This window comes from Triturus cristatus, chromosome 5_2, assembly GCF_964204655.1.
Source record: "Triturus cristatus chromosome 5_2, aTriCri1.1, whole genome shotgun sequence".
Taxonomy (NCBI): Eukaryota; Metazoa; Chordata; class Amphibia; order Caudata; family Salamandridae; genus Triturus; species Triturus cristatus.
This window is the reverse complement of record NC_140588.1, coordinates 976463608-976478651: the sequence shown is the minus strand read 5'-3', so window position 1 is coordinate 976478651 and position 15044 is coordinate 976463608. Positions and strand designations below refer to the sequence as shown.

The window sequence follows — 15044 nt, the reverse complement described above, 5'->3', positions numbered from 1 at the left end:
TTCTTGTGGCATAACAACTTCTCTGGCGTCTTCACGCACGTGGTACCCATCACCACCTGATCCTGTGTCATCTCATCTGCATCTTTGAATGCACACGTTGTAGCTAACATTCTCAATGTTGCGACGTAAGACTCAATCGCCTCACCTGGTGCTTGGAACCTGTAGTAGAAGTTATATCTCTCCATTATCACACTCATAGTGGTGTCAAAATAGTATATCATTCTCAATTTGGCCTCCGTAAATACATCCCATTCTTCATCCCCTTCCTCTTTTTCAATTGGAGTTATGTGGTCGAATAACCTCCTTCCTTCTGCCCCCAAACAATTGTACATCATTGCTTGTTTTCTCGTAGGATTATATTCAGTCCCATCAATTGCCTCCAAATGTTTCTCAAAACATTTTACCCATTGTGTCCAATTTTCCGCGGGTGGCCCAGGGACTTCTAGGAAGGTGCTGGCCATTGCCACCACATTCATTATTCCAGTCATTCTGACACAGTGCAAGTATTTGTTAGGAAGATGCCTTAAATCTCATAAAGCGAAGGTTAAGAATGCGTCTGGCTCCCTTCGGTGGCCGTTTATGGTATAATTAAGTTGGCAGACAGAAATGTCACTTCACTTACGTTTCATTGCAGCTCCTCCCCGGGGCTGACAAGGATGATGGAAGGCAAATGGTGTGCGGCTGAGGGATAGATGGGCGTCACACAGAGGCGGAGCGAAAGGAGGAAGTCTGCCTCACACAACACTCGGTGGGAGAGTGTACAGGACGTCAGGAGCCTCTTGTGATCTGCCGTGATCCGGTGATAGGTCCAGATCCCATCCTCGTCGCCAAATTAGGATTTAATGAGGAGACAGCATCAAGGGAACAAGTAAGCGACCAGCTTTATTCATGAGAGATACGGAATGCCGTTGGAATAACGGCTTCAGCACAAGTCCCCTCAACGTTCTAAACGCATGCCGGGAGACACGCGCACGGATACAGCAGGTAGGACGGGAGCGAGGAAGGGACAAGACAGGGGAGGGTCACAGCATGTTACACCACACCATCTATGTGTGATCCATTCTCACATATTGGCAACGAGCGGACCTGAACCTGTCCTCCATGGCAGTTCCCGCTGACCTGGAATCCCGACCGGCTGCTCCGGGCGCGGCGTGGGCTCATGGAAAGGATAAAACTTCTTCATTGAAGGTGCATCATCCATGTATGATCCATTCTCACAATTAGCCATGAAACACCCTGAAATTAGGTACTTCAAAGTGCAGAAAAAAACAACAAAGTAAACTGTTCTTCCAGTAATAAACAGGTTTACATTGAATGTTGCATTCATTAAATTCCCAACCAGCTCACTGCAATTCTTCAAAATAAACGATGCCACTCTTTACAAGTGAATCATGGATTTTGACTGTTGCTCCGCTCTGATGGAGTTCAGTTGTAGCAACCGAAGCGGTCTCACAACCGCCACTCAAACAAGTCAAATCAGCGTGCTGCTCTGTGGCTGGTTTCAGTGAAGACTGCAGACAGCCATTGAGCTCCAACACTTACATACACACCACTTGGATTGCTTTCAAATGAAAGCGAAAGTATAATCTACAGGAGGAGGAGGACAGGTGTAACTAAAGGCTGGGCCTAGCCAGCTTTGGATCCAGCTGCACTTAGCACATGGTGACCGGTGCCACCTGCCCAACCCCACAAACAGGCCTGCACATGATGCCTGAGCCTCCGAGTTGCACTTTTATAGTCCGCTCCTTCCTTCTCGTGTGTACAATGTCAGCACCTCATGGAAATGAGACAGGTTTACATTTGTTTGTGTCTCAGACGGAGAATTCCCCCGACACCGTGGCCCTCATTTACCGAATGCTCATTTACTATAAATGGTAAACTTATGGTAAAAGTCCTGAAGCCCAAACAAAGCAGGGGAAATACCCCGAGAAGCCAATGAATGGCAAACAGCAGCCGGACGGGAAACCCGCCATCAGTGGAACCCTCCGACTCAGTACAGAACGGGAACCCAAGCACGCCCCCCAGGACGGCAAAGGCCGCCAACACTCGGGAAGAAGGCACCAGAACCGAAAGACCACCGGCCGCACCAGGAGACTGGGCGGGAAAGGAGTCACCGGGGCAATAGAAAGGAACCAAGGAAGGGTCAGAGGCCTCGAGACCAACAGGAAGGAGAGGATCCGCAAAGGACAGACAGCTCCTGTTCCTGTTGGTTCTTCATTGTTGGGCCTTGCTGGGCCTGGTTGTTGGCTGGCTGGCTGTATGGCCACCTGGGTGCTCACTTCGGCGAATCGCTTCCTTCTTATGGGACATTCCTGGGACGGGTTGCTTGGTCCCTGTGCGGTCTCGGGTCGCCGCACTGCATTTCCCTTCCTTCCGTACATGGGCGGTCCTATGGGCTTTCCGCTTTTTTCGCTGTTGGCCGGATGGGTTTCCTTGTTGGCCGGGTCTCTTCAGTGTCGTTTCCGGCACCTTTCCTGGATCTGTTTTGCCTTGTGCCTGCCTGGGTTCTCTCCTTGGTGTCGCGATCCCTTCCGGAGGGGGTCCCTTGTGTGACTGGGGTCTGTGTCCCACCTGTTTCTCTTCTTACGCGTGTGGTTGTGGTGACCCTCATGTTTTTGGTTGTTCGGTCGGCGTGCTGGTTTCCTTACACTCCTTTCCGTTCTTGCGGCTCTTGCCAGTCTGTTTGTTTGCGTCTGGTTCCACTGCCCCATTCCTCTGGTGGTTTCGGCTCTCTCGCGGGTCGTGATCGACCTTGCGGTGTTGCTGTGTTTGTCGGTCTGCGTCTCGCTTTCTGCTGTGGTTTTTTGTTGGGTCGCTGTGGTGGGGATGCCCTCTGTTGATTCAGTTCCATCTCTCTGGGCTTTTGCTCCCCTCTCACTTTTGGCTGTCCGTTGGGCGATCTTGGTGTGTTTGGTCTGGCTTGCTGCTTTCTGTTCTGGGCCCTATTTGCTGTTGCTTTTGGCTCCGTGCAGTCAAGTTCCGTGCCTTCTAGGTCCTCCTTCGGCTTTTGCATGGGGCGGATTTTTCTGGCGGCACTTCGTGTCTCTGGGTTCCGGGTTTTTCGGCCTTCCCGGTGTCTTCCTGTCCCGGGCTGGCTCTTCCTACTCGTGGGTGGTCCTTTCACTCGTTCTGGTCTGTTGGGTTTGCCCTCTTTTGTGGGTGTCCAATTCTGGTCTGTTGGTTTCTTGTGAGTTTCCATGAAGCCGCTAGGCTTCGGTATGTGCTCACTTTGTTAGTCATTTGGCGAGGAAGACTAACGAGGAGGTAATGCCCCGATTACTTACCGGTAATCTTCATTACTCCGAGTATAGTCTTCCTCGCCACATGAGTTCCCATCCCTCCCTCCCTGTCTGGCTATCGGCTTCATGTTTGTGCTTGGTAGTTTCAGGCTGATGGGTTGGGCCGGCCCGCCTCTTATAGAGGTCAAGGGTGTAATGGGCCGGCCATATTGGGAAGGGATGGGAGGCATGGGAGGCTGACTTTTTGCTTTGGAGGGTTCTGGTGTGGAGCTGAAGCTCACTTTGTTAGTCATGAGGCGAGGAAGACTATACTTGGAGTAATGAAGATTACTGGTAAGTAATCGGGGCATTTCCCTAGCTTGTCACGGGGTGGGTGGTGTACTGAACTTTGCTAACAAAATGCAGCGTACTAGAAAGGGATGGATTGAAGTAGTGAGAGGAATGCAGATCAAATGAAAGATCTCTCATTCAAGGTCGGGCTGTGCACGCCTGTGCCTGAGTGAGGATTAAAATGGATGCAATGGGCGCACCTGCAGTTAAATGCCACTGCTGCTATACGCTAGGAAATGAGGAGTCGACAGAGGTAAACGCTCCTTGCATGCGTAGTGTTACTGGCTTTTAAAAAAAAAAGCATTGAAACAAAGTAACACACAGGGAAGTTTTTGAATGGCACAATTGTGTTTCCTCCTGTCAGACACAAGTGGGAGGGTGTGGCCCCAACGCTCTTGAGAAGCAGCTGCTGCTGGATACACATCAATGTTGCCCGGAGTAATTAACGGTTATTTTTTACTTCTTACAGTCCCATGCCCCCTAAATAATATTTTAAATGTGCCAGCTTCCTTTCTGGACCACAATCACCCCCCTCAAAAACTTCTATGTAGGTTATAAACACTGTCTTCCATGTCTCCCCATCCATTGGTGGTTGTCGTGGGTGGCGCTGTAAGAAATGAGGGAGGTTGAACAATTCCTGACATTGTTTAGACGTGTGGAGAATTTCCAACTAATCCCCACTCGATATAGCCCGATGCAGCCATTGTACCACAGCGATCCACATCTCCAATAGGCAGAGCCGACAGACATGGCAAATGGAAAGGTTGCTACGATGTCCGAATGGCAGAAACGCAGACCTACAGAAACTACTAACATTACAAAATTTCAGAGAGGTCCACGCCAATCGGCGCCCGCTCGTTGTCAGTGTAAGAAATCCTGCGGTGTACCTCATAAATATCCAGAAGACAGGAACATATTCTATCAAGCTCCATTTATTTCAGTACGCTGGTCCAAGTCTGGAGTCGAACGAATCTACCACAAAGGTAACCCACCATCTTATGTATCCCAGCAACCTTCCAATCCACACTCACATCATTTGAATAAACACAGCAGGATCAAGGAGTGAGCCTGCATCTTTCTAGTACCGCGCTCATTTGTACCCACAACATGCATGTTACAAACTGGACATGAGCGCAACACTAGTCGCACTTGTTTGCATTTTACAATGAGAACGTGAGAGCTACACAAACCAATGCTACGCTCGTGTTAACATGCTGCAATACATATATATGTAATAGTTACAAGAAATAGCTAACTGGCATTGAAAAGAAGTCCTTCATGACAACCCGAAGACCTGTTTATGTAGGCACATAATGTATCAAAGAATTTCTTAGAGAGAGGAGGTTGGTCACTAGGAGCTGGATGAGAGGTCCAGTGCCTGTGCTCCTTGGTTTATGTCACAAACAAAAATTTGGGCTACTGTTCCTAAAGAGAAAGAGGAGATATGGACAGGTTGTGCAGGACTTGGGCATATGCACGGTGGCAGTCAACAGGAGTTTCATGGTGCCCTCACACATCCCAAAGGGATGTCATGCTTCATCATAGGGCCATTGCTCCTCGTTGGGCCGGCACTGCAATGCCCAACGGGTCCCTGGATGATGAATGCAAGGTATCCCGGTGGGGTGGTATCTCATGTGTGATGATGTGGGTTAAAACTGGTCAGGGAGGCCACCAACTACTTTTAATAACTGGACCGCCCTGTCAGATTAAAAACCTTTAAAGGTAAATGCTATCAATGGGGTCATAAAGTACCCTGATAGTCTGATGTGAGTTCCCTCTTTAGGGTCCAACTCTAGTCAGTTAACATGTTTCATGCCCAACCATTGTCTGCTAAGGAGGTCCTTTTGAGGAGTTTTTGCAAATCATACTTGCCAGCATTTATTAGCACTGTAAATACTGGGTGGTGAGTTGCCAGCACGCCACATATAACATATGTTCCTTAGGGAAACCTGTACTGACCATGACACAAGATCTGACCTGGGAAAGAACCAAGGGTCCCGACGTAAGTTCAAGACCTACTCAGTTTGACACCACAGCCGGTGTGAATGAAAATTGCATTTCAGCACTCCTGCCTCTGAATCTGCATCCCCACTTAAATAGGAGTGGCTTAAGCCATAGGGTGGACTTATGAGCAGGGACAACAAATTCATGAATCCAGGAACATATGTGGATGGCTACTTTTTTCAAGGTAACTCCATTCACACATAATCAGACCAGCCCTGGTCATCGCTGTGCAAATTAAGCTACAGCAAAACGCACTCATTTTAGCAAGATGGCTGGTCATGAACAAGGAAGAAAGAGATCTCAGTGTATACTAAGGACAACATTCGTTCGTACATGCATGCAGAGTGTTCCTCTATCTGTATTTTTGTCAAATAATCTTTGTGCTGCCTATTCTCCCCATTTCTAAATCTTTGGACTATCTGCTGCACCCACTTTCTAAGTCTTCCTGCTACCTGGTCAACCTTTTTTCTTTCACAATAATGAATATGTGTGCAAGAATATACTGATTTGTGTTATTTACGCTGAAGCTGGAATAAATAGAATTGGCCATACTTTGTATTAGGACTTATTTGACCGCAATACATATGTTGGCTTACTTACGATTATTGTAAAATACATTTTGACCACATTAAGGAGAGGTAAACTAAATAATAATTCAATTGTTCCCTCCTAAATAAGTTTTTTCATGTTTTAAAATACATTTTTCAATTAATGGTGTATGACTTACCACTGAAAAACGTATATTGCTAAATTTCATATTTTAAAGGCTATAATATAGGAATAAATATAAAATATGGTTGTGTTGTGGGCTTCAAAAATAAGAAATTAAGCTCAGAGCACTAAGACAGGTGTTTGGGATAAAATGGTACCATTTTTTTATTCTCCTGCAGAAATAAAAACAGCAACAGCAACGCTCTCTGATGATAATATTCTATCACAGCAGGCTGTAAAGAATGTTTAACCATTACAACAATTACAGAGTAACAAAGAGGCTGGCTGTTTGCTGCCCAGAGCTACCAAATGATTATGATTTAGCACGGCAGTGTTCCTTTATATACTGGAACCTAATACATTTTGATTAAGAGTGTCCAGTATAGAGAATGGGGATTTGTGGTCTTGATTTGTTTCTCTGTAAAAGGCAATGTAGCACACATTTTATTGGGCAAGATTATATATTAGTGCACCAGAAAAGGACACCCGGAGATGGATCAACTCAATTGAAATGGTCAGGGGATATAAAGAAGGCATTGAAGGATACAGTATTGAATTTTTAAGGGGGCACTAAAATTATCATGAATATAATACATGCACTGTTAGCCTCTAACCAAATAGGAAATATCTATTATGTGCAGTGACGTAACTGACATGAATATAACCCATAGCACATTCAAAGATTTTGGTGGAATTCATGTCTGGGCTCCAGAAGTTTAGGGACTTCTACACCAGAATTATTTGTCAATAAGAAAGCAATGTTCCATTTTTTTGAATTAATTTCTTCTTAACTCTTTCTTTTGTAGTTTGTTGCTCAGCCGAACTGCCAGCAATTACTCGCTACCCTCTGGTACGATGGTTTCCCTGGATGGCGGCGCAAGCACTGGGCGGTGAAACTCCTGACCTGCATCACTATTGGACTGCTGTTTCCAGTGCTTTCTGTGGCCTATTTGTTTGCACCGAAGAGCAGGCTGGGACTGTTCATTAAAAAGCCATTTATTAAGTTCATCTGTCATACCGCTTCATACCTGACCTTCCTCTTCTTGCTGCTCCTGGCATCTCAGCACATCGTCAGGACCGACCTTCATATGCAGGGACCTCCTCCAACCATCGTCGAGTGGATGATCCTCCCATGGGTCCTAGGTGAGCGAGTCAATGGCGCACCTGTGTGATTTCCTTCCAAGTGTGCATCAAACAGTGCAAGTGAAGTGAAGTTTGTGTCTTTGATTTAAATAATATTTACGATGAAGTAGATTTAGCTCAATAGTCCCTATGGGTAACAAGAATGCATGCATAATGCTTCTTCATATAAATTAAAACGGTAGAGGCATTAGGGATCCTAACAATGGTCCCTGACAGCCAGATGCATGGCAGATCTTCAGGAAAAAGGCATTAGGGATCCTAACAATGGTCCCTGACAGCCAGATGCATGGCAGATCTTCAGGAAAAAGGCATTACGGATCCTAACAATTGTCCCTGACAGCCAGATGCATGGCAGATCTTCAGGAAAAAGGCATTAGGGATCCTAACAATGGTCCCTGACAGCCAGATGCATGGCAGATCTTCAGGAAAAAAGCTGACTTCTAAAAATGCTTCTCATTATGATTCTGTTGGCTCAATTCCTATAGACTGGTGTGTGAGTGCGTGTGATTTACCCTTTAGTACGCCTGGCTTGCTAATACATCTCTGGAGCACTCCTGGCTCAGTCCTGAGTCTCTCCTGGGTTTTAAGAGTTCTGCAAGAGTTATTCACAGCAACGTCTTTGTGAATCCAGGCCACTGTCTGTAGTTTGATTTCATCCACAGAACTGCCATATCTGCAGACATCCAGCTCTCACTGCTCCAAGACCAGCACGTCTGCAACCGAGAACAGACAATCTAGGACTTAGGGCCCTGCACTTGGCATTCCCTTATGCTGGGTGTTTGCCAACTCTGAACAATTGGAAGCCCTCTGTTTCTGGGAGAGTAAGGAAGGTTTTTGACATAATGGCAACCGTATGCTTGTTGTGCATATCTTTCACATTCATTTGAGTTACCCACAGGTCACCTTGCTGCATTTTCTCAGCATTGTGTCAGCATTTATCTCCGTCAAGAGGGCACCGCCAACCCTGCAGAAGCCTCTTTGTGGGACACTGACAGTGCTGGTCGGGGTGCAATGCCAGGCGACGGGGAGTTCGCATTCAGAGAATGAAAAAGTAATGTCCCTGGACTCAGGAAGTTCTCTCCAAGCGCATAAGGAACTTGGTTATTGTTTCCGGCCTGGACTGACGCTGTGCATGGCTGTCCCAGGCAGGAATCAATACGGCCCCAAGACGCCATCCCTAAATGTGGTGGAAGGTTCGACGCCAGCCACCGGTCCTGCATCTGAGGGGGGGGGGAGGAGGAGGGTTCAACTGTGGAGCTGGTCCTAGGCTCAAACACCAGAAACAAATCTTCCCTGGTCTCTAAACGAAGGTTTGCCACCAACCTCTAAACCAGCTGTATTGTACTGAGTGAAGCCTTTAAAAATACTATTTTACTGTTTTCAAACAATATTATTGGGTTTTCTGGTGTGCACTCCTTGAATTGACTGATAATGAGACCACCACCTCCTTCTATGGAGCCATGGTATATGGCATCAAAGTACTTTTGTGTTCTTCTTTCGACCTCTGAATCTGACATTGTGCAGTTCACACAACTTGCTGATATTATCAAGCAGGATGAGGCTGCATTTGTAGGGAAATAACCAGGAGCAGGTGAGAGGGCTGCAGAGCCCAGAGCTTCCCTAGGCCACCATGCTAAGAATCAGAATAGGTGCCCGATCAAAGCAATGGAAGCCACATACGCATTTGTCAATGTGCTGTGCTGCAAGAAACATCACAGGGGCTCATTTATGAGGCCTTGCGTCACTTTTAAGCCACCGGTGCGTCACTTTTTGTGATGCACCGACAGAGTAAAAAATGTGCCATGTTGTGTCCTATGTACAAAGTGAAGCTTCGAGGCAGATGCGTCACTTTGTAAAGCCCTGCGCTACATTATACCTGCATCAGGTATAATTAGGCTGTCCGGTTTTAGGTTTAAACCTATAATAACTGATAAAACCCCACGGAAAGGAAAATAGCCTTCACCAGTGTAAACATATAAACACTGAAAAAACACCTTTGCAACCACAAACTAAATGCCATTCAATGAAAGGAAAAGGTGAATGAAGAGTAATTTCTATTTCTTCCTGGAGGGGTCAATTTGTATTTGTATTTTGTGCTTATATAGCGCAGCTATCACCCAACGGGTATCTTGGCGCTCGGACTGTGATGGAAAAAGACTTTTAAACCAACAAAGTGTACATCAGCAGAGATAGAAGAAAGAGGAGAAATAGAAAAGCAGAGGCTGATCAAGGAATGGAGGGTTAAGAGGCCATATGCCCCTCCCTAGGAAAAAGCCAGGTTTTCAGATTTCGCCTGAAATCCATCAGAGAGTTAGCCTGTCTGATATTCAGAGGGAGGTCATTCCAGCATCGCGAGGCCACTGTACTGAAGGCCCTACCTCCCATCCTAGCCTTCTTGATCCTGTCAGTGTTTAGCAAGAAGGCATTCGAAGAACGGAGAGTCCTTTGGGGCTTGTACCAGGACAATTTCTCCTGCAGGGAGATTGGGCCAAGACCGTGTGCCGCTCTATAAACAATGCACAGGGATTTAAACTTAACCCTTTCCCTTATAGGAAGCCAGTGAAGCTCTTGAAGCGCCAACGTGGTTGAGGATCCACGTTTCCTATTCAGCACCAATTTAGCTGCCATAGACTGGACCCTCTGCAAGCTCTGATAGATGTAAAGAGGAGCTCCTAGATACAGAGAATTGCAGTAGTCCAGCCTACTCAGGATGATACTGCGAACCACCAGAGGTCTTTTCTCCACAGGCAGGAGAGGTAGAATCTGTCATAGGGCTTTCATTAGAGCAAAGCACACCCCCACTGTTTTTTTAGCTTGAGAAGCCATTTGAAGATCATTGTCAAACATAACCCCCAGATTCCGCACCGTTGTCACGGGGACAATGGGTTCCACTTCTGGGGCCAGTCTGAGGTCAAAAGGCACATCTCTTACTCCCGCCGGGGGACAGCAGATCACCTCTGTCTTGCCTCCGTTAAATTGCAGGGAGTTAACCCTGAGCAAGTTCGAAGTCTGACACATGCATTTCTGGAAGTTGTCCGTGGTCAAAGCACCCTTTCCCTCCAATGAGAACACTAGTTGGGTATCGTCCGCATAGTTGATAAGGTCAATCCCATGCGCCTTGATAATAGTGGCTGCAGATAAATATTGAAAAGGATGGGGCTGATGGCCGATCCCTGGGGGACCCCATGTTCCACCAAGGTCCTACTGGAGGTGAATGCAATGTAACTTTGTTACATAAGGCAGCAGCAAGAAAGACTGGGCTAACATTAGTCTGCTTGAGTTCTGTTGTTTAGGGATGTCACTGAAATATTGTTTCTTCTTCCTTTTTTCCATTTTGTGGTCTATGGTCTAATGATGCAGGGTTTAGAAGCATGTTTTAGGTCTTATTTAATTATTTTATAAACTGTAGACAATCAGGAAATACATTTGATTCTTTCACTGATAGGTAAAATGGCTGCTTTCATACGAATCTTTCCCAATATGTACCATCACATTTACCCACAGATAAAGAACGGGTGAAACCCTTTGATAGATCAGCCCCTTTTCTAGCGAGTGAGTTTTGATAGTAGGTGAATTTCCATACAACCTAGGGTTTAAAAATTTAATGCAAGGTGTAGTGACTGGTATATGTGAAAAGAATGCGGTCACCAAGCATCTGGGATAGTTGGGAAAACATGACACCAGATGTTTGGAAAACATGGAATGCAATGTCAATTGGAATGCTGCTGCTAAAAGTTCTTACCAAGTTCAACAAAGATTTGAGGATATTGTTTGTATTTGCAGTAATTCAGCTACGTATATGAAAAAGATGTGTGATGACCCGTCAACATCAATACCTACGCTGAAGTGCTTCCCTGTAAGAGATACTTGCTAGATGGTATGCTCAAACCATCTTTACAATCTTCAGAGTTAGTGAAGAATGCTATTGACTTTGTAGTCCATTCTGGTGCACTGTTTCATTATGCACGGGAACTAAAATGCAAATATTTCTCATTTTGTGCTTTGTGTGGCATCAATAAAAGAGTAATCCCAACTGTGTCATTCAGCCAGTGATTCTCAGTCCTAGAGGCCCTGAATGCTATATTATGCATGTGGCGACCGTTGACAGAATTTGTGCTTAGTGATGATGCCAAAAGACAAGAAATGTGAGGATCTCTGGTCGCATATTTATACTGATGTGAAAAGAAGTACACTCTACTGCATTCTTATTCATTTTACAAGTTCTAGATATTTTCCGTAAATAGGAATTTTCTCCGGACTTTGTAAAGAACTGCTTAATTTTTGACCGCTTCAATAACTGAGGGCAAATTGTGTACTGGCTGTTTTGGAGTTGCCTGTCTCAGGTGCCAATGTTCAGAGGGCCTTTTCACAGATAAATATTTACATGGGAAGGAAAGAGCGAGTGCGCATGACCAAAGACTCACTAAAGAAGTATTGTATGGTGCACTACAATAAGTTTGATTTTTTAAAATATATTTGAACCTCATACATCCTGTATGCACACTGTCTATACACATGCACTATCAAGGCAGAAAGCAAGCAATAATAAAAGCAAATGTTCCATAAACACCGGAAAAACACAGTTTCTATTGTTCTGAATCGCGCGAAAATTTGTAACCACTGATAAACACTGTTTTTTAAGGTATTGAAAACACTGATAAAACCACACCAGAATTTACCAAATATAGAAACTGAAAACAGGAAAGCCTAGGTATAATGTATGCAGGGTGGGCGTTCCCACGCATCCAAGCCACATAGATGTGGCGCATTGCAAGATCAGTGTGCCACTTCTAGGACGCCATTGCGTCAAATCCCTACACCTGCCTCATAGCAGGCGTAAGGTTGACGCAGTGCTATATTCATAGCCCTCCCTCCTGCATTGGTGGAGTTGCGTCACACTACCGACACAACTCCAGCAATGCGTCAGTTATGCGCCGACAGATACGTCAGTAATTCTGACGTATCTGTCATTCCTTGCCACATGATGCGTTATACAGTAAATATGACGCATCCATCATGTCACAAAGAGGGCGCACTGAGAAGTGTTGCATCACTGTTTTCACGCAGAAATGCGTCACTTTTCATAAATTAGGCCCGCAGTACTAGTCTCAAGAAAAAGAATTTATGATCACGGGAAGAATTGCAGGAGTGCTCTTTAACATGCCTTTGTCAATCGACTCGAATACATCCAAATCCCTGTTGGTAGAAGTGCATCTATAGAGGACCTCTGTTTGTCTCTGTGCCTCAGTATTTCGGCCTTTTCTTTGAAACAAGTGCTCCCGACCCACATTTCAGCTTTGCCTCGAATAATCTAATGAAATACAGCTCCGCTTGGGTTTCAATTGAGCACGGTCTGTGTACTTTGGATTGATACCAGCTCCATTGTTGTTTCTTGGCTTGCAAACAAGGACATAATCACATCAAAATATTGTTATAAATATTCCCACTCATTCGCTTTGTACACATAGTACATTCTTCGCTCATTGGATTCACTTTATGTGAATAAAAGCATTATGTTTTGACTCTATGCAGCAATATCAACCTGTTACTCAAAACGATGAGTTTAGTTTTCCGAAACATAGGCGTAAAACCTAACTCGCCATGCTGCGGGAGGATAGCCAAGATCAGGACAACAAATCCGGTTGGATGGTCTTTCTAAGAGCTCCATGAAAGGACCTCTCACAACATTATCTTGTTGTGGATCTGTATGGTTTTATAGGGTACCAACGCACCTTAATGTGGTTTTCTATAATTGTGAGGCGGGCTATTGGCCACTGTTAAAAGCAGAAGGCAATAATGCTTAGTTATACCACTACAGGGCATGATTCTAGGGGTAGAAGGAGAACTAGAGGCTTAGTGAGACTATCCAAGTTACCATTACTTTGTTGAACTGTAGATAGTGTTCTATCAGCCACAGTATGGCAAAGAGACATTTCCAGAGGTTTTGCGATTGTGTAATTGGGTATTACTCATATACTGCTGCTGGTCTTAATGGGCAATTATTGCCTTTTCTTTTCAATATGTGGCCTTAACATACCGGTTGATCTATACTTGTTGGGTGGGCGACTAGCTGCTTTTAAAAGAAGAAGGTAATAATAATTATGCTACTAGAGAGCAGGGATTTCCTCATCACTGTGTAGGAGAAGTCAAAACTGAAAGCTTCAGTCAGAGCTCAACAGCAACGTATCAGACTTCCAGCGACACTTGCTAGCTTATTGTCTTGCCCCGCTGGCAAACTTGGATACCCAAAAGTAGACTTAGGTGGAAGGTAAAAGCTTTGACCAATACAACCCACTTGGCCTTTCCAGCATCCAAGCCATCGCAGTTGGCCTAAAATCACACCTACGTCCTGCTTGTTGCTACGTCCTGCTTGTTGCTAGTTTCACTGCTTTGTTATGTTAGGGATTTAGTTAAGCACAGCAAATACCTGAACGCATTCTGGTGCCACGGGGGTGGCGGAGGGGTGTGGCCAGAAGGCAGCAGAAGGAGCCTAAAATAAAGATCTACAGCCAAGGTTAACTAAAAACATGAGTTTTAAGGTTTTACCAAAACTTGGAGGGGCAAATTATGGATTTGAGTGAGAGGGGAAGATCGTTCCAGAGTTCAGCAGCCAAGTAAGCAGAATATGGCCCCCATTTGAGACACGCAGGAAGGTAAGGCGTGAACGTCTGTCTCAATTAGATGGGACCCAAGTTGTTCAACACATTATGAACCAAGCAGAGGGCCTTGAATATAGTACACTTCTTAATGGGAAAACAGTGGAGTGATTAAAGATGAGTGGCCAATGGGGGAGAGCCTTAAGATCAGTTGCATCTGCGTTCTGGATGGCTTGGACACGTAGAGTGAAATTGTCTGTAATCCCCAGAAGGACAGGATTTCAGGAGACAAGGCAGGAAGTAATTAATAAGTAAAAATAGTTCTGCTGGCCAGTGGTGTGTTGAAACTTGAGGGGGGCCCCCTGTAAAGTGGATGGAGGCCCCCCCACGCTCCAGACTCAGTCAGGACTCTCTGGCCCACCAGTGCACAGTGCCAGAGGAGTCCCCTTGAAGCTCAGGCCCCCCACACCGTGGAGGCTGCGGGGGCTATTGTTACTTGACTGCTGCTGGTGTCTAGTGAGAAAAACAGGACAATTTACCTAAGCATTTTTGTAATAGTTCAGCATGATCTGGATACCCGACGGATTTGTTTTCCAAAAGGGTGTTGATTGTCAATTATAATGCCCAGATCTCTGGCTGAAGAGACAGGGGTGTCAGAGGGATTGTAAGAGGAGAGCCATTTGCATTTTAACAACTTGCAGTGAAGTGTAACACATCAAGAGGGATACAAGAGAGCACTGCGGTACCCCATATGTGCTTTATGTGCTGAAGACACGAGTTCTCCAAGAGACACCCCCCAAATCTACTCTTGTAGGAAGGCATTGATCAACCTTGAGGCCTTGTGTGAGATGCTGTCTACTGTTTGTAGTCAGCAGAGAAGGATGTTGGCATCTTCCCTATATGAAGATCAACATTCTAACACTATTACCATGGTGAGTGACTTGGTGAGTGACTTCTTTCCTGGTAGCTAGAGTAGAACACCCCGCACGTTCACCAGGGCAGTCTTGGGATCCTGGTTTGA

At 45.5% G+C, this 15044-nt stretch overlaps 1 protein-coding gene across 1 annotated transcript in view; it reads left to right on the top strand.

Annotated features, from left to right (window-relative positions):
* TRPC5 (transient receptor potential cation channel subfamily C member 5) overlaps positions 1-15044 on the top strand; it is a 1029186-nt gene that overhangs the window by 646826 nt on the left and 367316 nt on the right. The window contains exon 4 of the mRNA XM_085606697.1: positions 7091-7427. Within this exon, the coding sequence (XP_085462823.1) occupies positions 7091-7427 (337 nt within the window). The remainder of the gene's footprint in view (positions 1-7090; positions 7428-15044) is intronic.